General features: G+C 50.4%; 2 protein-coding genes across 5 annotated transcripts in view; one reads left to right on the top strand and one right to left on the bottom strand.

The window, feature by feature from the left end:
* Positions 1 to 3,155, top strand: part of Apba2 (amyloid beta precursor protein binding family A member 2) — a 232,879-nt gene extending 229,724 nt beyond the window's left edge. For 2 of the 4 annotated variants that reach the window (XM_028872838.2, XM_028872834.2), the window contains one exon: positions 1,733 to 3,155. In XM_028872838.2, the coding sequence (XP_028728671.1) occupies positions 1,733 to 1,804 (72 nt within the window). In that variant the 3' untranslated portion in view covers positions 1,805 to 3,155. The remainder of the gene's footprint in view (positions 1 to 1,732) is intronic. The other 2 variants (XM_028872835.2, XM_028872837.2) reach the window with 1 other exon arrangement.
* Positions 3,156 to 3,833: 678 nt separating this feature from the next.
* Positions 3,834 to 27,759, bottom strand: part of Fam189a1 (family with sequence similarity 189 member A1) — a 237,740-nt gene continuing 213,814 nt past the window's right edge. The window contains exons 7-9 of the mRNA XM_028872832.2: positions 19,534 to 19,609; positions 10,711 to 10,938; positions 3,834 to 7,975 (exon numbers count right to left, since the gene is read on the bottom strand). Of these exons, the coding sequence (XP_028728665.2) occupies positions 7,659 to 7,975; positions 10,711 to 10,938; positions 19,534 to 19,609 (621 nt within the window). The 3' untranslated portion in view covers positions 3,834 to 7,658. The remainder of the gene's footprint in view (positions 7,976 to 10,710; positions 10,939 to 19,533; positions 19,610 to 27,759) is intronic.

Raw genomic sequence — 27,759 nt, 5'->3', positions numbered from 1 at the left:
AGATGAAGTATGAGAACAGGTTTGTGTGAGTGTGGGTGTTAGTGTGGGTGTGGATGCATGTGAATTTGTGGGTGAGGCTGTGTTTGTGATGTGTGCATAAATGTAGGAGAATGGGTGTGCATGAATGCAGGGTGTGTGTGTGTGTGTGTGTGTGTGTGTGTGTAATACATTTGTGAATTTTCGGGGTAAGCATGTGCTTACGATGTGTACATCTGACTATGAGAATGGGTGCATGTGAGTCCAAATATGCATGAGGATGGGGGAGTGGGTGTGAGTGTGTGAGCAGTGTGGCAGGGTGGTCACCGTGAGTTGGACCAAGGTCTCTGGGAAAGTGTGGGTGCCAGCACAGAGGGTGAGCACTGAGCAGGAGAAGTGTGGGGAGAGCTGGGTGCCAGCTGATGTTTGGCTGGGTTCTGAGGTCCCTGCAGGTTTAGGGCGTCTGCCAAACTCCCTCTGGTGGCCACTTGGTGACCATGCAGGTAAGATGGTCAGGGCTTCCGTTTCCCGTGGGCAGGGAAGGGTGTGAGTCGCTACTTCCTCAGGGCCTCCTGGTTAATGTCCCTCAGATCACCTCTCTTGGAGCCACATTGACAAAGTCAGCGCCTTGTGAAATGCCACGGCCAGGGAAGAGGCACATTCCCTGGGCAGTCATGATGGCTGGCTCTCAAGGAGAAGACAGGAAGGGGCCATTGGCTGCTTCTTACTAATGGCTTCCAAGAGAGAAAATCTAATTTTCCTAAGTAGACATTCAGAGAGGACGGCCCTCATGGGAGCGCTCAGCCTCACACCTAAGGAAATCAATCCATGGGGAAGTGGGCCTGGGACCCCAAGAAATGATTCTACTTCCTCAGGCTTGAGAATAATGGATATCCAAGAAGGCAGCAAAGCGGGTGGGGGATGGGAGGCTCTCTCCAGCCTGTGGGTCGGGCTGTGTCCTCCCAGCTGGGAGATTAAAACGTCTGCCCTGTTTTCCACCAACCCCAAGCACATGTGGAGTCACAAGCGGAGGAGCCCACATTGATTGTGGGTGGGGTAGGAAAAGGCTGTCCTGGGCTGCGGAGGAGCTGAAACATGAACACAGCCGCCATCTGCAGATATTCACCTGCATGAGCTGGGCAGAGTAGAGCCAGGGCTTGCTTGCCTGGGGCAGAACGGACTGGGGGCAGCTGAGACCCTGACAGGCTCTGCCTGAGCACAGTACAACCCAAGTCCGGGAGTGTGGCCCTGTTGAGAGGAAAATGAGAAAATGAAGCTCGCCTGCTCTCTGCTTGCAGGGGCGCAGTGTCTTCCTCCATCCCACTGCCCCGTAAACAAACCCATGGTTAGCCTATGGAGATCCAGCCAGGGCAAGTGGGCTGTTTAGAGCCATTTGTTACCTGATCCTCACAGGATGGAGTCGTGGGACAGCTTGCCCTCCCTTTTGGCCTCTTCCTAGCCCCAGAACTCATGTCATCCCGTGTCAGTCACAGACACACAGCATGCTCCTTGCGGCTCTGGGGTGGGGTGCCTGCCTCCAGTGGGCAGACTGTAGTCGCCCTCAGATGCCTAATGTTTCATCCTTCTGGTGTCCACTTGAGAGGAAGAGTGCTGCCCAGTGGATGACACCCTGGAGAGGAAAGGGTCCCACCCACCTCAGTCCAGTCCCTCTGAGAGCCTCTCCGGGACTGGGCCTCTGCTGTTCCTTTTCACTTGAGAAGTGGCGGGCAGCTCAGCCTTCCCTCTCTGTTTACAGATTCACATGAAGACCATGCCTGCGGCCATGTTCAGACTCCTCACAGGCCAGGAGACCCCTCTGTACATCTAGGTACACCCAACCTCGCCACGGAGCAGGGACACCAGGCAGACCCACCTGGGCCCAGAGGAGCCAGAAGCCAGGACAAAGCCCTGACCCCTGACCCCACAGCCTAACCAAGAACTCTGGCTCCCCTGAAGGGTGTGTCCTCGTCATCTAGTTTTCTTGTTTTGTTTTTTTAGTTTTGTTTTGGGTTTTGCCACAAAAAGAAAAAGAAAAAAAAAAAAAAAAGGTATGTCCTTACCAAGTGAGAGTCGAAGGACAGTCCTCTGTAAAACTCACCAATCCTCTGCCACATTCTCATTGCGGCTGATGAAGGGTGCTCACAGGTAGTTCTGTGTGGTGTGCTGTGTTTTTCCTCCCTGAGGCTATGGAATGTGAATGTGGTGCCTGCCCCGCGGGGCTGTGAAGGGAGCCCTCTGTGATACAGCTGCAGCCATCTCTGCCCTTGGGCTGGGACTCCTGGGGCCCAGCGGAGTCCTAAAAGGGCTTGCTTGCTGGCCTCCATCTGCACAGGCGCAGGGACAGCCTGGCTCCCAGGATGAGACTTGTGCCGAGTGTGGGAACCTGTGATTGATTGTAAGTATTTACGCAGCGAGGGGATACTCCTGAGTTAAATAAAAAACGATGGTCACGGTGTCACAACTCCATATTTATTTAGCAAATATGACTGTTCGGACTTTGACCTTGGCAAGCCATCCTTCAGACATTTGGGTTTTCCGACGACCTGTGACCACAGCTGCTTCTCCTGTCCTCGCCTGTCCTGAGTGAGACCCTGTGAATTTCCCTGGGCATCCTCACTTTGACTTCTCCACCACAGGGCTCCCTCTTTTAGGGGGCAACATCCTGCCAGGAACAAAGGCAGAAGCATGGGAGATGTCCCTGTTTAAAAAAAAAAAAAATCTACACACACGTAGCCACACACACACACACACACACACACACACACACACACACACCACACACACTGTCCCCAACAAAGCAAGCCCACACCAGAAAACCCCACCTCTACCCTTCCCGAAGGGACCAGTGAGAGTGCAAATTACTTGTCAAGTGAGGTGCTTGGCCATCACGCACAGAGCAGTGTTAGTGTGTGTGGAGCAAGGAGCCCCGTGGCCGGCTGGGCGCATTAGCGATCAATGTTAACTGACATCATTTTGTCTGGCAGTCTCTCTTTTTTTTTTTTTTTTTTTTTTTTGGCTCAGGCCTTGAAGAATACACTGTGACTTAAGAAGCCTTATTACACAGTAACTAAAGCTTTAGGATTACTGTACTCGAGGAGTAACCTGTGTGTTGCATGCAGCTGACCCTAGGAAGACTTCCTGCATATCGCTAATAAACCTGAAGTCATGACAGAAAAGCACTTTCGTGTACCTCATTTGTCAGCTGAGCTGAGCAGGCCCCGGGGGCCTCTCTCTCCACAGTTCGGACAGTGGCTCTGTGAGCCGGCCTTGTGGTAGCGTCACCCCGCTCTGGTCTGGAACGCTCAGCAGCTCTCACACGGGAAGTGGAGGGCAGGGGCGAACATCATCACCAGGAGTCCCTGATGGTGTCAGGGCACCTGCTGCATGGGCGAGACATGACTGTGCACTGTTGCAGACTAAATAAAGGAGCGGTGGAGACAGGCTGCTGCAGACCTGTTACCTCAGAAGTGCGTGTGGGGAGTGTGGAAGGAAGTTGGCCCACACTCTGACGTTTCTCCCGACCTGTGTGATCCACGCCTGTAGAACATTAACATCTGTGCTCTTCTGTACCTTGTTCAGTGGCCACAGGCCTGCTGTTGCCTGATGTAGGTGGGGAATGGGGTGAACTTGGGGTTTTTCCTCAGGAGGTTGGGTGGGGGGGAGACCTTGGCGAGCCAGATTCTCCCGTCTGACCTGCCATAGCAGAGCAGGCCCCACTCTTGTGAGCCGTTGGTCAGGTGCTGTCCTTGCTCATGGTTCTGTGGGAACCACCTGAGGGGCCTGAGCCATGTGCTCCCTTCACTTCTGGCGGTCAGAGGCAGGTGAGGACCAGCCTTTCCCCGTGCACTCTGGCTCCAAACACTGCAGTGGGAAACATCGTCAGAAACGCAGCACAAAGGTCTCTGGGTCTGTCTCCTCACTCCCCAAAGACGGAAGAACTGAGGACAATGTGTCCCTGTGCCAAGATTCACAGACTGCTCTCTAGATGGCTCGCATTCTCACAGAATGAAAAGAACAGTCCCTGGGGTGAAAGCTAGGGACCAGAGGAGCTGGTGCCTGCTGCCCTCCCAGTGGAATGCCCCCATGCGTCCTGGACAAGCATGTGCCCAGCTCCAGAGAGAAGATGCAGTTAGAGATGGTATGAGGGCATGGTGGGTGTGGTGTGTGCATGTGTTTTCACCTGTGTGCAGGCACGTGACTGTCTGTGCACATGTGGAGTGTCGTCCGCTGTCACACCTTATCTTTTGAGACAGTCTTTTCCAGAGCCTGGAGATTGCTAATTCAGCTTGGCTGAACAGCGGGCGAGCTCCTGGACCTGCCTGTCTGCACATCCCAGCACTGGAACTACAGTGTGCACCTCCCTTTCTTCTTAGAATCCAAGTTCAGGTCCTCACGACTGCCCAGCGAGCCATCTCCCAGCCCCAGTACACATAGCTCAGGACCTTAAATGGGAGACTTTGGAATTCAGGTACCCTTGAATGTCAGGTCCACAGAGGGGCAGCTGCGGTTTGGACTGTAGGTATAGGGGACTGCCTTTTCACCTCAGTTCCCGGCACTGGTGGGGTTTGGTGGGCAGCCATGGTGGCTTCTTGCTCCCCCAAATCCTGTCCCTCCAGGACCCTCTTTGTCCCAGTGAGACCTCAGCGACCAGAAATACTTTTTATTAAAACACTGATCATTATTAAAACACCTTGAGGTACATTAAATAAATACAACCTTTCAAGTTGTACAAACAACTCTCTGGTGGCCTGAAAACAATTTCCTATAAATTCTGCTTCAGCAGCATCTGTGAGCTGCTAGAGCAGAAGTGGGAGAGAGTATCCGAAGTGAGCTTTCCATTCCAGGGTTGACAGAAGCATTTCATTTGATCATGGCCTCCCTGAGAAGGAGACCTTTGTCCTTGTGATAGAGACTCCTGCCCCTGCCTTCCCCAAAGTAGAGTTGGTACCCACAGTGGGTTCACATCAGCATCTTCCTGCCTCCAAGGCAGACATGAGAAGGATGTCCTAGAAGATGCTGGCCTTTTTTTTTTTTTTTTTTTTTTTTTTGGTTGGGGGCCCAAGACCTGGTCAGCCTGGAGTGAGATCATCCCTCCCAAATGATCACTGGTGGGCCCAGTTCAGATATCAGGGGAAAAAAAAAAAAAAGCAGGGGCAAAGCTTCCAAGGTGGAAGGATGTGCAAGCAATGGTGGAGGATGGTGGTTTTGGCTTCAGGGAACCCACATATTGCCTTGGGTTCCCAGTACTAGGTCACCACTGAGGCAGAGCCAAGGGACCCAGAAGAGACAAGTCAAATTGCAAGAATGCCATCTAGCGGCTGTAACCAATACCTCTGACTTCCTGGAAACCTGGACCCTGGGCATTTCTAGTGCTCATGTGGGTCACCTGGGGCCCTGTGAAGGTGAATGGAGATTGATCTGTCATCTAATGACAGGGAGCCAGGAGTTCTCACCCACCCAGGAGCATGAAGTCCTGTGGTTTCTTTATCCTTAAGATAAAGCCATCTCATAACCTAGCCAGGATGGTTTGTGAACACCACTTTCTTGAGACTCTCTGGGACTCAGGGCTTCCAGGTGGTGGTGGTAGCCTGCAGCTGGGGGAGGTGCAGGTTGAGGCAAGAGTGCCACGTGACAGACGAGGGCCTGCTGCGAAAAGGCAGCATGAAGGCCACAGAGTCCCACACTGTGTCCAGAAACTGTTCAGCCTGGCTACACTATGCAAATACCCTAGAGCTTGGGTCAGTTGGGATGGGGCGGGTCCTGGCCTCTCTTGGATCTCAGCTTGTTCTGAAGTCCACAGGTGTTTACACTGCTGCGTGGGTCCTCCAATCACGAGACACCTGCAGCTGCCTCGCTTCATCTCTGAGGCGATGAAAACATCACACACCCAAGGCTAGGCTATGGAGGTTTTTCAAGCTGATAGGCTCAGGGGAGGCCATTCTACCTGGAAGGGATTTGACAAAGTCCTCACTTGAGAAAAATTAGAGGATTTTTATAGTCTGAATAAAGTGCTCAAAAACTCATCTCTATTACTTCTCCTGTGGAAAAGGCAAGGTTGCCGTCAAATGCCTGATGTATATTTTTCAGCTCCCTAACCTCAGGAAGGCAACAACCATGGCAACGGTAAGGTCACCAGAGCATGGATAGCTGACCACCACTGGGTGTTTCCGAAGCCATGTGGGCTGAAGCCCCACAGCTTCCAAACACACGAAGGTCTTCAGCACATTGGCTACAGGGAATTTGGGGGCTGGAACAGGGGAGTAGAGGCCGAAGCACAGGCCACGGCAGGCAGAATAGAGGAAAGAGCTGTTTAAGCCTGCCAGCTGGACACTGAACGATAGTGGTCACATTCTGGTCCACCCTGGCACTTCCCATAGACTCAGGGCTTCTGTGCCACTGATACTGAGGCCCATAGGCTAGTTGGGGTACAGTGATCTCACGTGCTTGTAGCTGCTGCTCTGGATGAACCAGATATGGGCATTTCCATTTTTTTTTTTTGCAGAAAGTTCTTGCAGGCAGGTTGCTCCGGCCCCATTGCTGAGAAGTGGCTGCTGTTGATCTGGCCAGAAAATGACGTCTGAACAGCCAAGAAAGCCTGGGGCGGGCCATTTTGCCCAAAACCACCCTGGTTGTGCCCAAGCAGGTTTTGCTTTGCTTCTGCACATTCGCCACTGGCATTCTCCCAGAAATAAGTGGCTGACCATCTGCGTCCTTCCACACAGGAGTGCCTGCCGCCACCTGAGTCGAGGAGGGACCACTCTGGGTCATGAAAGGCATGCCTTAGCCAAAGGTGCACACATGACAGAGACAAAGGGCTTCTTAGCCCAGACTCTGACCTTCCCAGCCCAACTGGGTGACGTCACATCCAAGGGAAAGCCCTCCAGGGGATGGGGAGAGGAGCATATTGTTAAGACACAAGTAATAATTCTTTGCTGTGGTTAAAAGGATGGGAGGCCATGGGGAGGGGCCCAGGAAAGGAGGTGGGTTTAGCAGCCCACCAACAGAGGCCTAGTGGGGAGGCCCAGGCCACAAGGAGGCGGGCATTTCAAGCCTTCATGACACCTACTTGTTTTCTAAGGGTGCCTAGGAAGGGTTTCCATTGTAGTTTCAGACGCATGATGGCCCGGTGGGCAAAAGGGTGGGCCCAGGCTGTGCTAACATTGCCTGTTTCCTTTGAAAGGAAATACTAGGTCTGAATTGTATAAAGGTTTCATTGCAGAGTGATACCAGCCACATGGCAAAGGGCTCCGCTGCCGCCGCCGCCACCACCCTCCACTCACTTAACACTGATCTAAGCTGGGCCCAGGTGTGTTAAAGGTTGTCTCGGAACAGATGCAATGTCCTTACGTTCCACAGTGTCACCTGTCCCTGGATAGGTATTCCTGTCACATTCTTCAGTTCAAGGTGCTAGACCCCTGAAGCAACCAGAGCTTGCTAAGGGCAGGAGAGAAATATCTCTGAGTTAGTGGGACCGGGGGCAAACAGTCCCCAGGAAGACAACTGATGGGGGAATGAATAACAGTTCCCTGCCCGGGCCACCAGAGAGCCTCGCCTGGGTATTTCTGCTTGTTCTCTGCCCAGCAGGCCAAAGGCCTCTCTCTATCAAGCATGGTGGTGTCATGCAGGACTGGATCTTGCAGGCACTGGGCCCATCAGTGTTCACATCCGGGTCTGTAGCTGCTTCATAGCTGGTCCAGGACGCCAGCACCAAAGATGGCCTCCTCCACCCTGGGCTCCTCCGAGGGGACCGCTGAGCGGATGGTGCCCACCACATGTCGCACCTCTGAGGGGAGGGTGCAGTGTGAGTGTTCCAAAAACTTAGCCACCAAAACCCTGGTGTCTGTGTAGACCTTGCTCTCCACTAAGGAGTGCGGCCGCTCTTTGGAGACGGTCTGTGCGGTCTCTGGCTTGGTCCCTTGATCCGTTTTCCAGGTGTCTGGGTTGCCAGCAGATGAGAGCTGGTGCTGACAGGCAGCCATGGCAGGGCGTGATGTCGAGACTAAAAATTAAAGAGAAAGAGGAAATTTGAAAACAACTGTGAACCAAATGAAACCGAAGTTCTAGGGGAGAAAAAAAAAAAAAGGAACAAAGGCTGCTGCCAGTTTTGTTTCAGAGAAGGCACCCCCGTGTGACCCAGCTTCCTGGATCACTTTATTTCCTGTCAGCCTGGGGTGAAGTTGGTGTTAACCTCTCAGGTTTGAGATGAGGAGGAAAGTGAGGGGTGGGCCCAAGAGGAGGGCTTGTGGGGGGTTCCTGAGCTCTCCTCAGCCTCCTCCAGCTCCGTGGCCTCTGTCCTCTGTGGTCTGATGACTTGTTGGAGCAGAGTAGGAACATCTAGAGACAGTCTGATTTAAGACTAGAGGGGGCAGAAAGGTGGTGAATTTCCTCCCCCGTGCCATGTGTGGACAGCAGCATCTCTCCAGGGTCTCCCCCCAGGGTCCTCTAGGCGGGGCCTAGAGGAATGACTCTGGCTTCCACCAGATGATGTCACAAATATCACTCTTCCTCAAAATTAGGATAAACACTGTGTAAATGGCACCTCCAAGAACTGGGCATCTTTGGGTAGGGAGATGTGGTCCACTGTCCAAGGATCATATTGAGAATCAGCTTGCTTAACATGTCACCCAAAATAGACACATTCTGGGTGGTCTGTTCTAGGGTCCTGGGGATAGTAAGTAGCAGGCAAGCTTAGCAATTAAATACAAGACGATGCATAAACCTCTTAGGCAGGGCCAATGACCCCCTTAGCAGAACAAAATAAGGCAAAGCCAGGGCGCAATGGCCCCAGTCTTCGCACTTTGGGACTGAGACAGGAGTTTGAGGTCAGTCTGAGCTACTTCATGAGATGCTGTCTCAAAACAAAATGAAATGTAAGTAAATAAGTTAAGCATATGTATGCTGTGAGTTACAGGCTCTGATATAATGATCTTGAGTCAGGAACTCACATTCTAGGTCGAGAGCTAGAGCAGCTGAATGCGGAGGCAGCAAAGGACCACTAGCCATGACCCTCCCCGCTCCAGCAGGTGGATGTCAAAGGGTTTGAGGAGTGCCTCACTCCTCTCCAGAGCAGCCCAGGACAGTCCTATCCCAGGGTCCTGGCTGTACCTCAACCAGAAGAACATTCAGTTCCCACAGGAAGGGGCGAGGGGGGGGGTGGTAAAATTCACCAGCTGCCTAGGGCTAGGCAGATGTGTAGATAAAAGGAAGCCCTTTGTAGTTCTCCAGGTCTGGGTCCCACAGGAGCCCAGCAGGTGCCTGGGAACACCCTCCAATCCTGAGGCTCTCCAGGGACGCAGAAGGCACAGGCCTTCAACATGTGGGGCAATGGCAGTCTCCTCTGGCCAAGAGGAGGCTGAGGCAGCGGGCTGCTATGTGGACCTCGGGTAGGGAAGGTGGCCACCTCTCCCCTGCCCCATCCTTGTGGCTGTTTGTCATAGACCATGAATTCCACTGAGAGGGACAGGCCAAAGAAAGCTATCAGAAGGTCAGAGGAGGGACCCGATCCCCTCCAACCATATGTGAGCCTCTCTCAAAGCTCCATGAGGGCAATGGACACAGAAGCCCACACGCTGCCCTTAGGGGTAGAAGGAAGGGAAGCCGTATGGTGTCAAGTAAAGGAGCAGGGAGAACATTCCAGGTTTGGATTGAACTTTCTCCGGGAGGTGCAAGGGGTGGGGGAATGTAGCACCCCAAATCTACAGGTGCAAAATCTGATGTTTCTACCAGGAAGATGCTCCTGGGTAGCCGGCTTCTGTCACTCTTTTGGTTCCTTCCAAAGACTGCTCTCCCTGGGCATGGCCAGACTCTAGGCTGCTTGGTGTTCAGCCGCACAAGGCCACTGAAGTGAGGCTGGTGTGGGTACCCCTACGCCCTCTGTAGAGGTCTTTCAAACCCAATCAGACAAAAGTTCCCACGGGGCTGCAGAGTCAAAGACCACCAGCCAGTCCTTACTGGCAGAAATTATTCCCCTATTACATCAAGGTTCAGGTGTCCATTCTCCAGCTTCAGGCACACAAGCAAGATTCCCAAGGAAGCTGGTATGGCATAAGCTTCCCTGGGCAGCTGGCCACAGAGGTCCTGTAGGTGTGGCCTTGTAGGATGAAGTGCGTTACTGTGGGGGTGGGCTTTGAGGTCGTATGTGCTCAAACTATGCCCAGTGTGGTACAGTCTCCTTACTGCCTGTGGATCCAGCTGTAGAAATCTCAGCTCCTTCTCCAGCACCAGGTCTGCCTGCCCACTGCCATACTTCCCACCATGATGATAATGGACCAAACCTCTGAAACTGTAAGCCAGCTCCAATTAACTTTTTTTCCTTTATAAGTGTTGCTGTGGTCATGGTGTCTCTTCACAGCAATAGAAACCCTAGCTAAGACACTCCCTGAACACACTCCAGCCAGAGGGCACACCACCTACACACAGTCTTTACCTGCGGCTACCCACTCTGACCTGGACCTCAGAGCATGCATGCAGTTCAGCGTCGTGCTCATGAAGGCACAGTGGTGCAGGTCACCTAAAGGGAATCTCATTGCCCTAAACTCTTGCATCCTTTCTCCATTCCCAGAAGGGATGTCTCCCTCGCAACACAGCAAGGGCCTAAGACTACAACCCTCCACCCCAGCTCAGGGCCCTCAAATGTGTGGATGACCCTTCCCAGGATCCAAGGCTGGGCCTCAGTTGTCAGAGGTTTCTTGCCCTACAAGTTGGGCCCACCCTGAGAATACAAGGGAGCCATACCTGCTTCACTGGAGGTGCAGGAGGTGGGGTCGCTGGCCGAGCGGGCCACCCGCCCTGGGCTCGGTTGTGCCTGTGTGCTCAAGCTTGTTGCTTCTGGAGACATGTGATGAGGGACTGGAGTAGACAGAAGGGGTGGTGGGGTGTCCAAGGTGCCATCGGGAGATGGGTGGCTTGGACCCAGTGAGGTGGCACCCTCTGATGTTGGGAGACTCGTGCTACTGGCAGGCACTGCAAGAGAATGGGCCCAGTATTAGAGTGAGTGGCTCCAAAGGCACCCGAATGCAGAGACAGACAGCCGTCTGCCCTCCAAACCCAACCTACATGAACTCCACCGTTAGAAGCAGGCCAACGCTGAGACAGGTCACCAAGCACTGCTGCATGGATAAAAAGCTTGGGGGGGGGGGAGAAGCAGACAGCCTCCCAGGAACTACGCCAGGAGGAGGATGGGGGAGCTCAGGCCCCTCCCACTCCCAGAGAGACTAAAGTCAGCACTCAGCTGCTTTGATCACCAAGCTGCTGCTTGTAGATCAGGACTCGGACAAGAAAGAACACGGACTCTGAAGGACACCAGGACAGGCAGGAAGTACAACCCCGTACCTGGCCTGCAGCCCCTAGGCCAGATAATGTGGGACAAACAGAGCCCACATGATGCTTGCCTTGGCTGCCAGAGTAGGCCCTGGGCAGCAGCATCAACCTCACCTGGGAACAATCAGAAGTGAACCCAGGGTTGAGGGGGTAGCTGCGGGATGGGCTCTGATTCGGCACAGGATCGGGTGTAGCCTGGCCACTCAAGCCTCAGCTGGACTTGGATAAGCACTAAATTGTGAGCACCACCACTGTGGACCAGTGAAGCTGGCCATGTCTGTGCTTCCTTCCCACTCAGAGGCCAGAAGCCTAGGGATCGCACAAGACGCTGTTTAACACATGAACACGAAGCCCCGATGGGTAGACGCTTCCTTCGCTCTACTGGAATTACCAACAGCCTACCGGCTCCATCCAGGGGCAGACACTGCAAGGTGATAACCTGCTCGAGATACACTTGTTCCATCACAGCAGCCTGATTTCCATCAGTGGCGGGAAGCTTCAAGCCTTGCTCCTTCCTTCTCTTTCCACAGGGCCTGGTCAGCGCTCCATGCTCCCCTGTGCCCATGAGCTTGCCCCAGACCACCTACCTCTCAGTACTCACTGCCTACTCCTGAAGCAGCCCAAGGAAGATTCTAAAGCATTCTTGCCTGACCACTGCTACCCCTCCATAAACAGTGGGTGACAATTAATGGCCGATTTGGAAAACATAAATGCTACCACATACATCATATACAAACAAACACCCCAATCTCTAGGGAGATGAACCCTTCTCTCTGGAGGGTGTAAAATGAGCAGAAGAAAACCTGTAACAGTACGTCTGCAGCTTGGAGCAGAGACTTCACGGTAGGATAGAAACTGTAAAGGAAGAAAGAAAACTGACAATAAAGAGTTGTGTGCTGTGGCCCAGGGAATCAACTAAGCAGGGCCCCTGGGGGCTCACAGAGACCGAAATGGAAATTGCGGCGCCCGGATGGGTCCGCACTAGGTACTCCGCTTATATGTTATGGTTGTCATCTTGGTGTTTTGAGGGACCTCCCGGCGGTGCGAGTGCCAGGTGTCTCTGACTCTTGCCTGCTTTGGGGACCCTTTTCCTCCTACTGGGTTGCGTCACCCAGCCTGGATGACAGGGTTTGTGGCTGGTCTTACTGTACCTTTTGTGCCTTCTTAGGTTGATGTCCCTGGGAGGCCTGCTCTTTTCTGGGAGGAGATGGGGAGGGGAGGTAGATATGGGGGTGAGTAGGAGGAGTAAAGGGAGGGCAAGTTGCAGTTGGGATATACTGTATGAGAATCAATACATTTTTTTTAAGTGGTGTGCTTGCATAAAGAACGTGGTGCCGCCGCCAAAGAGGAAACAGAGCAGAAACGAGTCCTCGCCGTGAGTAGGAAGGTCTTGCAAGGCCTCATACGTTTCTCATGACTTGATTTAATAAGCACTTTTTCTTACGAATCTACTCCAAAAATATCTTCTTAAAAAAAAAAACCACTTCAAATGAAAGAAGTGAGTCAAATCCAGACACACACATGGACAACAGACCTGTAAAAAAGTTGCTCGAACCCAAGGCTGGGAGCGGTCGTTCCCTTGGAGGGGGAGAGGAGCCGGCAGGAGGGACGGCGTCCTGCTTCTCACTGCCTTGTGTAACTTTGCTATAATGCAATTTGGCCACTCTATTAACACTTACAGCACAGGCTCCCTTGGACTCAGCAATTGCTCCCAGGAGTTTATTACTGGACATAATTTGACAACTGCTCAGAGATGAAGAGGTTATATAAAAAAAAGAAGCAATAATTGACTATACCAGAGAACTTCAAAGACAGGAACGGCATTTGTTAACCCCAGCCAACCTCTGCTAGTTACTCCCTAGGGAACTACTCAGTGGTGTGCCGAGATCATCTCAGACAAGCTGAGCTGTGTGGAGCAGGCCTACACAGTGGTGTACCAAGATCATCTCAGACAAGCTGAGCTGTGTGGAGCAGGCCTACACAGTGGTGTGCCGAGATCATCTCAGACAAGCTGAGCTGTGTGGAGCAGGCCTACACAGTGGTGTACCAAGATCATCTCAGACAAGCTGAGCTGTGTGGAACAGGCCTACACAGTGGTGTGCCGAGATAATCTCAGACAAGCTGAGCTGTGTGATGCAGGCCTACACAGTGGTAAACTGAGATCATCTCAGACAAGCTGAGCTGTGTAGTGCAGGCCTACACAGTGGTGTACCAAGATCATCTCAGAAAAGCTGAGCTGTGTGGTGCAGGCCTACACAGTGGTGTACTGAGATCATCTCAGACAAGCTGAGCTGTATGATTCAGGCCTACACAGTGGTAAACTGAGATCATCTCAGACAATCTGAGCTGTGTGGAGCAGGCCTACACAGTGATGCACTGAGATCATCTCAGGTAAACTGAGCTGTATTGAGCAGGCCTGTCATCCCTGCTACACAAGAGGCTTGAGGAAGAAACACTACATACAGAATATTTTTCCAGCTCATCCTAGACAACTTAGTGAAAACCTGCCTTAAAATAAGAAATGAAGAGAGTACTGAGGGTATAGATCATTGTAGAATGCTTGCCTGGAATGTGCAAGGCCCTGCATCAAACACCAGTACTGCTCCCAAATAAATAGACATACATACATACCCTACATACATACCCTACATACATACATATGCACACACTAGCATCAAATACTAGTACTGCTCATATGTATACGTATATTTAACCTTTTGGAAAAGATTTAAGTATATATTTATTTCATCCTTTTGGAAAATACTTAAGTTTGGGTGGGAGGGCCCTGCATTTGAGGACAGGTACCCACAGAGGCCAGAGGCATGGGATCCCCTAGAGCTGGAGTGGTGCTTGTGTGCTGTCCGACGTGGATGCTGGGAACCGAACATGGGTCCTCTGCATGAGCAGTATGTGTCCTTAACTGCTGAGCCATCTTTCTAGCCAACACCCCAACCATAGTTTAAACAGCTTCGATTCATGCCTCCTAACCCTTCTTGATCCGACGTTCTTACCATTAGTGCTAACACAATCCAGTCACAGATAGGCAAGCATGACTTCGCTCTGAATTATACATATGTAATTACTGGAAACACAGAATTACAGAAGCTACTGAAAAAGCTCCCAGCCCAAGACTGGTGACTGTTTTTCCTCACTGTCCCTGGCGTAATGCTCGAGCCTGTTTTCATGACAGTTACGGTCCTAATGGACTTCCAATTTTTCATCCAAAAAAAAAAAAAAAAAACCCACCTGTAGTTTTCTTAATTAATGTAGAATAATGTATCTAGCATGTGACACATGTTTTTTATGGCTCTCATTAATGGACTTCACTGTCCCCCCAGGTTTTTACTATCATGAAGACTGAAAACACCTTCACTTTTAAAGTTGCTTTCCTTATGTTAGACCCCAGGGCACTTCCAGAAGTAGAGATTACTCCAACTAACAATATAAACATGGCTTCTAGATAAAGAACCCTAAAATGACAGGCTGGTTTATGAGATGCCAGCCAAAATTCTGGGTTGTCGTTCCCCTGTGGTCTTGCCCATGTCCAAACCTACATTATTATTCATAATAGTTTAAAAGCAACTAGAATCTATGAAGAATGGTAACACTAAAAAGCAAGTTCAGCATGGTAACAAGGGACAAGATCAACAAAAAAGCAAATCACATCTCTATGGCATGGTCCATCACACCCAGTAACAATGACCAAGGGGACCTGGAAGTCCCAAATGCAATACTGTTGCTGAGCGAAGAGAATGAAATCCCGAGGCATGCAGTTGACCCTCTGTGTGCATGAGTTCTGCATCCATCCATTCAACCAACTGCACTTTTGCCAACTTTTGTGTCTATGCTAAATGTGGTGGTTTGAATGTAACTGGCCCCCATAATGTCATAGGAAGTGGCACTATTAGGAGGTGTGGCTTTGTTGGAGTGGGTGTGGCCTTGTTGGAGGAAGTGTATAACTATGGGGGTGGGCTTTGAGGTTTCCTGTGCTCAGGATACTGCCCAGTGTCTCTGTCTACTTCCTCTTGCAAGATGTAGGACTCTTAGCTACTTCTCCAGTACTACATCTCCCTTCATGCTGCCATGCTCCCTACCGTGATGATAGTAGACTGAATCTCTTAACTGTAAGCCGCCACTTCAATGAAATGTTTTCCTTTATAAGAGTTGCCATAGTTATGGTGTCTCATCACAGCAATAGAAACCCTAACGAAGATAGAAGTTGGTACCAGGGACTAGTGTGTTGCTGTGATAGGCCTGACCATGTTTTTCTATGGAGTAATATGGACTTTGGGAGTTTGGGTTAGGAAAGCAGTGGAATGCTTTAAGTGCCACTTAATGGGCCAAACTAGTAGGAGCATGGATGACAGTGCTGAGTGTGATGTGGGGATCAAGAGGTTGCAGAGGAGAAGAATGTTAGTCTGTGGCCTAGAGACTGGTCTTGTGATATTTTGGTTAAAAAAAAAAATGGCTGCCTTTTGCCCTTGTCCAAAGAGTCTGCCTGAGGCTAAAGTGAAGAGTTTTGGACTAATTCCATGGGCAGAGGAAATCTCAAAACAGCTTAGCATAGACTCTGTTTTGTGGTTACTAGTGTTACCTCTAATGAAGATATATAATGAAAAGGAACGAGCTGAACAAGGAAACATAATTCTAGAGAAAAAGAGCACCAGAAAGTGGACTGGAATGAGTTCTATGTTTAAGGAGATAAACAGGTTAAGAAATAAAATAAAGGGAGTATTGACCTTAGGGCAAGATTCCACCTAGCTAGATTTCCAACTTGTGAAAAGGAATCAAAGAAAATTTTATAGTTGGGTGTGGTAGTGCACACCTTTAATCCCAGCACTGGGAAGGCAGAGGTTTTGGATCACTGAGTTTGAGGATAGCCTGATATACAGATCCAGTTTCAGGACAGCCAAACTTAGGCAGTGAAAATCAGAAAGAGAAGGTTCGTGAAGATGTAACTGAATGAGGGGGCCATGTTCCAGCCTCAGCAAGCAGCAGAACTTGGCAACTTTAGTCACACGGTTCTGGCTTTAGAATTAAGGATAGAAGAAATGGGTAATGGAATTTGCCTCCATGCCTAAGGAAAGCCACCAAGGTCAGGCATGTGTCAGGGATGTTCCTGAATGGAGGCCTAGAGAGGCCATTGCATGAAGTTGTAAAATTGAAGCCTGGATTACCTTGGAGAACCCAGTATGTTAGAGATGCCAGAGTTCTGGGATCCCTGCTGAAGAGAGTTGCTAATAGGGAGTGGAACCAGCTCAAGAGAATCAAGTGTGCTGCACTCAACAGAGCTGAAAGGAGTTGGAGATCTGGAGCATTTTGACATCTGACATGGAGATTTAGAGTCTGGAGTTCACACAGCTGGTTTTTGGTCTTGCTTTGGTCCAGTATTTCCTCACTATGCTTCCTTTCCTGCATTTTGGAATGGTAATATATATCCTGTGACATTATATGTTAGAAGTATGTAGTCTGCTTTTTGATTTTTATTTTTACAGGTGATATCAGTTAAGAGAGTGCATAAATCTCAGAAGAGACTTTGAACTTTGGACTTTAAAACATTGTTGAGACTATGATAGACTATGGGGACTTTTGAAGTTGGACTAAAGGAATTTTGCATTATGATATTTGTTACAAGCTTATGGTGGCCAGGGAGAGGAATGTGGTAGTTTAGATGTAATTGACTCCCATAATCTGATAGGGGTTGCACTATTTTGAAGTGTGGCTTGTTGGAGTGGGTATGGCCTTGTTGGAGGAAGCATGTCACTGTTGGGGCAGGCTCTAAGTTTTCCTGTGCTCAGGATACTGCCCAGTGTCTCAGTCAACTGCCTGTTGCCTGCAAAATGTAGGACCCTCAACTACTTCTCTAGCTATACAGAGCAAGAGAGAACCTATCTTGAAAAACCAAACCAAACCAAAACATTGATTCATACTCTAGAGGTGACTTATTTTAAAGTATACTGGAGGACATGCATGAGTTACATATTTTATCATCTTATGTAAGGGACTCAAATCCCTTATATCTTTGGGTTTTGGCATCTGACAAGGGTCCTGAAACGTGCCCCCCATAGATATGAAGGATGAGTGTGCACCTAACAAAGCATGGACAGTAGCATCTAGGGGCTAAACATTATCGAGTTGAGTTGAAGGAAACCAGAGTGGTCCAGGGAAGGGGACTGAATCCATGGACTGGAATGTGTAGTTGTAGATGAGCAGAGTCTCTCCACGTTGTTCTATGTGTTTGATGTGGTTCTTACAGAATCCCAGCAATGGCTTATGAAGGTAGAGATGACTCATTCTGAAATGCATATGGAAAATCACTGGCCCTAGGACTCAACCTTTGTGCATTAATGAATGATGTGGGAATGATACTCTTCCAGATTTTTCAGCCCACTCAAGGGCTACTGTCATGGATAGCATGGCACTGGGAGAGCAGCACACAGATTAAGGGGACAGAATAGAGGGCCTAGAGACAGAGCCACATAATTATGTCCAACTGAATTGTTTATTTTTTTCCGGTATTGGGAATTGAACCCATGGCCTCACATATGGCAGGCAAGTTCTCTATGAGTGAGTTATAACTTCACCTTTTTCTAACATATATTTTTTAATTATTAAAGTGCAAGAAAAAAAATGGGCTGGAACAACTGAACATATAAGAAACAAAACAAAACAAAACAAAACAGTAAAGAGTCCTTAACCCAACCTCATTGTGGTACAGCAGAGGTATCTTTTAAACAGATAAGTCTGCTGGCCCGCAGGCCTCTAAGGTATTAACTAGTACAATCCGGTACAAACTAGTACAATGCCTTGTACTTGGCATCATTTCTAGAAGACTGGGTGCTGGAAGTACCCTTTGGTCTTAGGGCTAGCTCCAGAGCTCACTGATCAGGTCCTGGGCAAGGAGTACCCAGATTCCTCTGTCCAATTTCACCTACTCTTATGGAATAGCCAGAGAAGGTCCCAACTACCTTGTGAACCCTTTCAATCATGATTTCCAGGAACTTGTAATGTGTAGGCATCTCATAGTTGGGAGCTGTGGGGCCCAACCCAGGAATGCAGCAAAGCGGTGTGATACTGCCTTCTAACCACTCCACCAGACTCCAGGGGAACTTCTGATGGCCCCTTGGAGTAGCCTAGGGAGGGACATGATCACTTCTGAATCCCATGTCTGCAGAGACTTGGGGTTCCTTGCAACACAGAGGAGTCCTCTCTAAAGGTTGGCTTCTTCCTGCTCCTCTTAGATGTCAACTCTTTGCTGGAAGCAATAATTAATTGTGGTTAGTCATGGGATGCTATGAGTTATATGACTTTGCTCTCCAAATAAGCTGTCCCTGTAAGTCTAGATGGAGTCCCCAGGAAAGAGATTCTCTGATCCCCTGTCTTCTCATTGCTTTGATGCTGAGGTACATCTGCTCATCTAATACCTCTCCTGCACCCCAGGTCAGTGCCATGGAGGTTCCAGTGTGTTCAGGAATCTGGTCTTTCACATTTGCCTCTCAGAGCTGTCAAGTTCATGACTTCTGGTTTATCCTCTGCCCAGCCTTGTCCTTGGAAGCCTCTTAGTCCAGCTTGCCTCCTGCTGAGGGAGGAGTACAGTCACAGTAGCCTGGGACAGATGTTCATGAGTGAATACTGCAATCACGTCCTGGAACCTCATCAGGTTGAGACCTTTCTAAGTGGAAACACATGTACTAAACCTCCTGAGCATCACAGTTCAGCCTCACCTGCTGTGAACATGCTTAGAACACACACAGCAGCCTACAGTTATGCACAGCTGCCTAATGCAAAGTCCCTTTTATAGAAGTGTATGTTTACCGTTTACTGAAAATATAAAATCCCAGAGCTGAACAGTTTCTACCGAATAGCACATTACTTTTCTTCCACCATATATATATGGTGTAGTCAGATCATTGAGAGCCAGGGACTATCTAAACATTCCTCTTTGTTCCTAAAAGAGTGGATCTCAAGCTGAAGGTACTTTTTCTTCAAATTCACATACTTAAGTGAAGGAGAAAGGACCTTGAGGGCAGAGTCAACAAAACATCCCAGAGGAAGTGTGAGCTCTCCTGGGGACACAACTTACTGGACCTAGGTTAGGGAAGAATGCTGTGGCCGAAGCGCCATGCTACAGGTAGAGAGGAAGGAGCAGGAGGCAGGTGAGGCAGGGCAAGGAAACAGGAGAAGAGAGACATCCTTGGGAAACACACAGCAGTGCTTCAAACAGAGAGGTCCGGTTACCTGGTGTGCTGAAGTCAGCAGCAGTGTTTGGGTCCCCGGAACTGGAGTCAGCCACCTGGTGATCGACACTTGGAACCTACAGCAAGAAACACAAAGCGTCACCCTTGCTCAGAACACCCAGGCAGCCTCCAGGAACACAGCCAGTCCTCTGAGCCCTCAAATTCCTTCGATTCAATCAACAAAGAAAACTTCCCCAAAAGTTCCAAAGGGTGAAATAGGAATCTCCATGCCCCTATGCTGAGTTTACATGGATGCATCCTGTTAGGCTTAAAGTACAGAGGAGGACGTGTATAGGTTCCGGGCGAACAGCATGTGAGGGACATCCTGGGACAAATACTCTGGGGAACAACTGTGCAGGTTGGCTTTAAGGCTCATCTGGAGAGAAGGAGTGGAGACATACACATACATTCCTCTCTTCTCACTTAAGTTTATGAGGTGGGGTATGTGTGAAACTCCAGAGTTCAAGTCATAAGACTGAAGCCCTTTTCTCTGGCCTTCTGCACTCAGAGTACCTTCCAGGGGCCTGGCGTACACCGAGTCTACTCACCTTCCACTAGGGCACTATAGATAGGTGGGCTGGATAATTTTATGTCAACTTGACACAGGCTAGAGTCATCTGAGAAGAGGGAAACTCGATTGAGAAAATGCCTCCAGAAGATAGGGTTGTCGGCAAGCCTGTGAGGCATTTTCTTAATTAGTGATTGATGAGGGAGGGCCGAGCCCATTGTGGGTGGTGCCACCCCTGGGCTGGTGGTCCTGGGTTCTGTAAGAAAGCAGGCCGAGCAAGCCAGGGCAGCAAGCCAGTAAGCAGCAGCCCTCCATGGCCTCTGCATCAGGTGCCTGCCCTGCTTGAGTTGCTGTTCTGACTTCCTTTGATGATGAACAGCGATATCGATATGGAAGTGTAAGCCAGATAAAACCCTTTCCTCCCCAGCTTGCTTTTGGTCATGGTGTTTCATCACAGCAATAGTAACTCTAAGACAAAAGGCCATCCTCCATTGTTCTGGTGGAACTTAGGACAGTCCCAACCCCCAACTGCCTTCTCTCACTTTTTCCTTGTGGTTCCAGGAAGAATAAACCATGGGACAAATGGTCATGAGACCCGACTTACTTCCCTCCATCATGGCTAGGGTGTGGCATGAGCACTTGGATAAACGGCTGCATCCCGAGTGAACTCCCTGTCCTTGACTTGCTTTTGTTCCCTTGCAGACAGAGTGAGGGAGCTCCTAGGCTACTACTCTCTTGCCTGAGCTTTGGGTCAGGGTCCAGGTGCACGCTGGGTGGGGTGCCGGTCTGCATGCCAACCCACAGTGTGACAGCAATGGCATATCATTCAGAACCACCCTGACTTGGTGGAATGTGGACTTGGAGAGTTCTCTTCAAGCTCAGGTCGGGGAGATTCTGCCACTCTCCTCTTGGACTGTCTTAGTTAGGGTTTCTATTGCTGTGATGAAACACCATGACCAAAAAGCAAATTAGGGAAGAAAGATTTTAATTGTCCTATACTTCCACATCACTGTCCATCGATAAAGGAGGTCAGGACAGGAACTCAAACAGGGCAGGATCCTGGAAGCAGGAGCTGATGCAGAGGCCATGGGGGGTGCTGCTTCCTGGCTTGCTCTCTATGGCTTGCTCAGCCTGCTTTCTTATAGAACCCAGGACCACCAGCCCAGGGATGGCCCCACCCACAAGGGCCTGGGCCCTCCCCCATTGATCACTAATTGAGAAAATGCCTTACAGCTGGATCCCACGGAGGCATTTCCTCAGCTGAGGCTCCTTCCTCTCTGATGACTCTAGCTTGTGTCAAGTTGACACACACAACTGGCCAGTACACGGAGTGACTCTGATCCGGAGAGGTCTCAGGAAACAGGACACAGGAGGCTGAGCCCCATCTCACCTGGGCTGTGTGTGCTGCAGTCTCCTCCCTGACAGGCACGACTCTCCCAACTGTGCTTCAGGCATCTGGCACAGGCTTGAAACATGGCATACCCTGCCCATACGCCACACCCTGTCCTACACCCCACACCCTGCCCATCCGCCACATTGCCACCTACCCCTTTGCCAGCTCAGGAAACAATATCTGACTCCTTGTGTTATCTCAGAATTGCTTTGGGGACACACTGCCAAGTAATGAGCTCGAGAGGAGACTGGGGAAGGTGAGGCAAGCCCCTGTGGCTCGGTCCGATTCCAGCCCAGGTAATTACATTCCTGCCTCCCGTGTCGCCCGCCACTTCAATCAGCGAGCTGCTAGTCCTCGTCTCTGCTCGGCAAACTGTAATGGAGTTAGGGCGGGTGCCTCCAGCTGTGGTACCAACACGAAGGGTGTGAGATGCTCCCTGTTGGGGTGGTGGGGAAGTGGTGGGCAGAGGGGAGCTGGAAATCAAGCGAACGCCAGGGAGGAGAGCAGCCTCCATGCTGCCTTCCATCCACGGATACGCTTTGGAGCAATCGCACACAGGCTATTCTCCCTCCTAAGCCCGCCAGGACGCTGGGGGAGGGAACCGAGGGAGAGAGAATTCATGCCACCATCGCATCTCCACACACCTTTCCCCCTACTCTACTCACTATGCACCCATAACCAATTTTGAAAATGTCTGCCAAGAATCTTCCACTAAATAACAAAAGGAAACTGCCTAAAGGGCTATGTTGTTCCAGAATCCTCTCCCCAATATCTAACCCATACACCCCCCCCCCACACACACACACAGAGAGAGAGAGAGAGAGAGAGAGAACATGCAGCCTGAAAAAGAAAGCTTTGGCAATAAAGAAACAGAAATAAAATAAGAGAAATAGAATCCACAAAGGGACAAGGTCAAGAGGAAATTGGATTTGCTTCATATTCTGCAGGGTATCGCTCACTTCCCTCTGGCTCCCATATTCGAGCACCAGGAAATGTGGTTTGGAAAAGAGATGGCTCCTGGGAGCGCATCTATCACTTCTGAGTAGAGTGTGAGGGGTTTAATTTGAATCTGATGGCAGAGGCCACCTCACTGCACAAAGCTGTGGGGGAAATGGCCATTTGGTTCAGTAGCGCTACAGAGGCAGTCAAGGGGATGGGCAAGTGTGGCGCGGACTCTAAATTGATATTCGAGTTCAGCCACTAAGGTTCATAAACAGGGATCCTGGCAGGATGAAGAGTGTGAGAGACAAGCTTCCTATGTAACTTGCCCTGGGACACCCCAAGCCATGTGAGAAATGTCTGTCGGGCATATGAACACTTGGTCCCCAGTTGGTGGCACTGTTTGGGGGAGTTTAAGAGGTGTGGCATTGCTGGAGGAAGTACGTCACTGGCGGTGGACTCTGGAGAGTAAACACCATGCTAGTTCTAGGTCTTTCTGTTGCGCTCTCTCTGTCTCTGTTTCTATCTCTGTCTTTCTCCCCCCACCTCTCTCTCTCTCTCTCTCTCTCTCTCTCTCTCTCTCTCTCTCTCTCTCCCTCTCTCTCTGATTTGTGCTTGCAGTTCAGTAGTGAGCTCTCTGCTTGCCACTTCAGCTGCCATGCTTGCTGTTCCCCTGCCATGATGGACTCCTGTCCCTCTGGGACTGTATGCTAAATAAAGCAGTCCTTCTAGAAGCTGTCCTGGTCATGATGTTTTATCAGAGCAGCAGAGAAGCAAACAAGGGAAGGGCCTGAACCTGGGACTTGAGAGTTCTGAGATGCTACTTGGACCAGCCATTGGAGCTGAAGGATCAACTGGAATTCAGGCAGACGGGCTCTGTGGGGAACCCTGCATGGGAATTCTGCCCCATTTCTGTGATGGGTTTCTCACTCCTGGATGAGGTCAACCATCTAGTACCAGATTAATGAAAAGCCACTGTTTGGGGGTAATTATCAGCTGTCATTGAGGGTTTCATATACTCAAAGTCATCTTCGAAATACTCCACTCCCCAGTTTTAAATGTAGGGGTCATTTCCTTTAAACATATAATTCATAGGACTCACAGCTGGTGATACCACACCTGCCCATCTCCTTTCTTGTAACTTCTAGTATTGTATTAGACTTCCCTTCCTAGCCGTACCCGGTCAAGTACTTCCCGGTCAGGTCAACCTAGACACTGGATTTATCAAAGGCACTTCCATAGTTAGACATGTAAGGTCAGAAAACCTGTACCTAGAGTACTACAGCAGACTTTGCCCCACCCCCTCACCTCGGCATGCTGCACTCTCCACCTGGACCACCTTCCTTGTTTCCCACATGCCACGGCCCCACCCAGATGGCCAGGTACGATTCTCTCCCTGAAGTCCCAGGGGAGGGGAGCTGTCCCGTGCTGTCATCACATGGGTTGTTAACTCCACGAGGCAGTAGACTCATGGTTTTATATCCCGTGGCTATGAAGCCCGGCCGCCAGTGGTCCCTGGAATGTAAGTTTGTGTCTAGGCAGGAACTTGTCAAGTGAGAAAAATCTCCGTAGCTTTGCTGCCATGGCTAGAGATTCACCTCTGTGATCTTGCTGTGGGGCACAGCCTGGAGCTGTGGGGTACAGCCTGGAGCTGTGGGCACAGCCTGGAGCTGTAGGTACAGCCTGGAGCTGTGGGCACAGCCTGGAGCTGTGGAGCACAGCCTGGAGCTGTGGGCACATCCTGGAGCTGTGGGCACATCCTGGAGCTGTGGGCACAGCCTGGAGCTGGGGGCACAGCCTGGAGCTGTGGGGCACAGCCTGGAGCTGTGGGACACAGCCTGGAGCTGTGGGACAGAATGACATCCATACCTATGCCAGAAGGGAGTATGTGCTGATCAAGGAAGGGAAGAGGTCTGAATGAGCATCCTCAGTTAAAGGACTAAAAACATCCTCTCAGGGGCACGCCTGGCATCTCAGTTATCCTGGAGACTGGAGACGAAAGCTCCATTGAGGCTAAGAGTTCACGGCCAGCCTGGACAACATAGACCGACAGTGTGTCAGGAAAAACAATCTTCCCACCGGCTGCCATTTCTTACTCCCTTACTGCCTGTGTGTCCCCACTTCACTCATGTCCCCCTCTCTGGTCTGCTCTGCTCTAACCACAGCTGATAGGCAATTTCTTACACCCTTTGTTGTGCAGGGGCAAGCAATTAACCACCCCCTCACCCAGGGAAAATGCTCACGCTGTGAAGGGGGGCAGCTCCTTGACATCTGGTCAAGGGAGATGGACCACCCTGGAGGAGGGGGCAGGTGGCGGGCGCAGCCTTCCCTCTGTGGATGGTAATAGGTTTCATTCACTTCCGGACTCCCAGAGATGTCTGTGGAATTGAAAAGTGCCCTGACACCTGAGCATCAAAGAAAATTGGCCCCGGGAGCTGCATGTCCTTAATCACCAGATGTGTCTCTGCTGTACAGGTGGCCTGGAGAAGGGCCACAGGACATGTGACACACGTACCTGGCCTGCTCCATAGCAGACTGAGCTTGTGCCAGCCCCTGCGGGTGGCAGGTTTCTGAGCTAACATAAACTAACATGACACAGCTTTGACCTTTAGCCCTCTTTACCCCAGTTCTCTGAGAAAAATCACGGAAGGGAGAATTTTCCAGCGCCTTGGAAGAACAGTGTCATATTGATCTCAGAACCATACATTAACCTGAAATATATTGTGCTCTTTGGGGAAAGAGAAAATTGGTGATGCAACATGAATCAATACCCGTCTAGTGTGCAATGTGGGGTGGGTACTAAATGTCACACTCAAAGTCTGCAGCCACAGCCCACATCTGCACTCAAGGGCCTTGGAAAGCCAGCATGAGGCTTCTGGAAAGAGGGTCTTGCTGGGAAGCAAAGGCTCTGTCTGACAGGGCAATGCCCCAGGCCTGACATTGTCCACAGGGAAGGGCCCATGGAATCATGATCCATCCACCCTGCCCTCTCTTACGAAAATGAGTACCACCTCACAAAGGGAAGCCAAGAAGTAGCTCCCCAGCAGGAAACTGGAATTTTAGCAGCCTTGCCTAGGAGTAGGAAATGGCAGAGCCTCCCACCCAAGGCACCCATGAAATGACATACTACTGCAGACATGGCTTCCGGGCCCCTGCTTCCCAGAATGGAGCTGCCCATTTGCCTTCCTCCATCACCTCTTGACTTCCTGCTGTCTGCCATCCATGGAGGGCCTTGCTCTGGGCCTAACACATTCTCTTCTTGGTCTTGTCATGTGGGTTTGGTGATATTTCCTCCCACCTTTCTAGGCCCTGGCACCACATTTGCCTATAAGATCCATCATATTATCATCTCTGCATTACAAACCTTGCCACAGCGATCTGCTCCAGTTCTCAAAGTGAGCCCCAGGAACCACAGGCGTGGGGAGCTGTTAGGAATGCAAACTCCTCAAGCACCCTCCCTCCTTCCCCAACCAACCACTGACTTGGAACTCCTGGGAGTGGACCCAACACTGGGATTTGATTGACAAGGTTTTGTGGGACTTGGATACCCACTGGGTACCACATTGATACCACATTAGTATCAAGCTCATAGGATGAAAGGAAATGGTGCTATTTAATGTAAGCCTGAGAACATGGTAAATACTGAATTCGGGAGACGTCTCTGGGCATATTTTAGTAGCATTTTTATTGTGGCCATTATTGTTGTTGTCTTTGTTGAGTGTGAAATCTCTAATCAGGTACACTTCTTCACATCACTAAATCTGAGCTCTCAGATCCTCCCTGAATACCCAGTACAAGCTAGGAACCTTTGAGAGCTAAGGCTGGTCATCACAATCAATATCTTCACTATTTTTTTTTTTATCATAAACAGAAAGATAAACCTCATTGCTAAGTCGGAGGTTCCTGCTCTGCTTGGGAAGTCTAGGCAAATGGCTGTCCAAGCTGAGAGATTACAGGATCTCACCTTAACTGAGTTTCTAATCACCCTTTCCTCTCAGGCAGTTCCTACACCGTGACTTCTATCATGTACACAAAAGAGGCCAAGATCCTGGGTCGGGAGGTGCCACCTGCAGCCACTGAGCCATGCAGGGCATTTCAGGATTGGGGTGGGCACAAAGGCATTACTCAAGGATTCTCTGGTTATGTCGGGGCAGGCAGGATTCACCAGGCTGGCCCAATACTGAGGGAGAATCCCTGGGCTAAATGTTTCTTTTCCCTTTGATGCCAACAGTCTGAACAGCACTGCCCATGCTTCCTTCCCATGGATCACAGCGTGCATGTGCCCTGCTGCCTTTCCTCGTGCCCTGACTCAGCCTCCAGAAAGTGACCCACCCTTACGGCTGTGCTTATCTCTGAGGCTTATGAGGCTGAGCCGGTACAGTGGCCAAGCAGTACTCCAAAAACAGAGCTTCTGCATGGGATCCATATCCTGTCAGTGGCTGAGGTAAACACCAGTAATGCTGACTCTCCTCCACCCCTTTGGGTCGTCGTGATGTCCAAGGTGCAGGATCAGAGCTTGAGGGGATGTCAAAAAGTCTAAGCCTTGCACCAGGGGTCAGGCAGCAGGGACTAAGGGACAGAGTGTGGACATACCTGGCATGTCCTGCAGACCCTCCATGTTGTGGTATTATCCAGCTCTGTGACTTGTGCTACCTGACTACGGTGTCCCCACCTCTGGCTCTGTCCCTATGGCTTCCACTTAAGACCTCCCTGGTCCCATGACCTCACCTCTCTGCCTGATTAGAGATTTCACACTCAACAAAGACAACAACAATAATGGCTAAGATAAAAATGCTACCAAAATATGCCCAGAGATGTCTCCTGAATTCAGGATTTACCATGTTCCCAGGCTTACATTGCAGAGCACCATTTCCTTTCATCCTATGAGCTTGATACTAATGTGTTGGTTTTTTTTCCCCTCATCATTTTTCAGAAGAAGGAACCAAGGCTTTACAGACATACTCGAAATGCCTGTTAATGGTCGGGAACCATGGAGCAATAGGTGCCCCTAGCACACACAGCTCAGAGAAGGTCCCAAGTAGCTGGCAGCAGAGGCACATCCCTGGTCTGGGGCTGCCTGGCCTCTTACAGCTCCGTCAGATCATGTCTAATGGCTAAGACAGGTCTTGGTCCCGAGTCCTTAGTCTACAAGCTCAGCACCCCCTGCTCTGGTCACAGGTTAGAAGCTGCCCCAGTTCCTTCTATTCCCTCCAGACACACTGGGCAGCATGGAACACAGACACATCTGAGTTAGGCTGGGTCTGGCTGCAGGAATTAGGTCCAGTATCCCAAGGGCAAGTTCACATCGTGATGTGCCCAGGCTGCAGTTTCTGTAAGGGTCCCACATTGCCCAGGACATGCAGAGGCTTCATCACAGGGCAGTCGCT

The sequence above is a fragment of the Peromyscus leucopus genome, chromosome 1, assembly GCF_004664715.2.
Source record: "Peromyscus leucopus breed LL Stock chromosome 1, UCI_PerLeu_2.1, whole genome shotgun sequence".
Classification (NCBI taxonomy): Eukaryota; Metazoa; Chordata; class Mammalia; order Rodentia; family Cricetidae; genus Peromyscus; species Peromyscus leucopus.
Note: the sequence above shows the minus strand (reverse complement) of the source record. Positions and strands in the feature narration are given on the sequence as shown.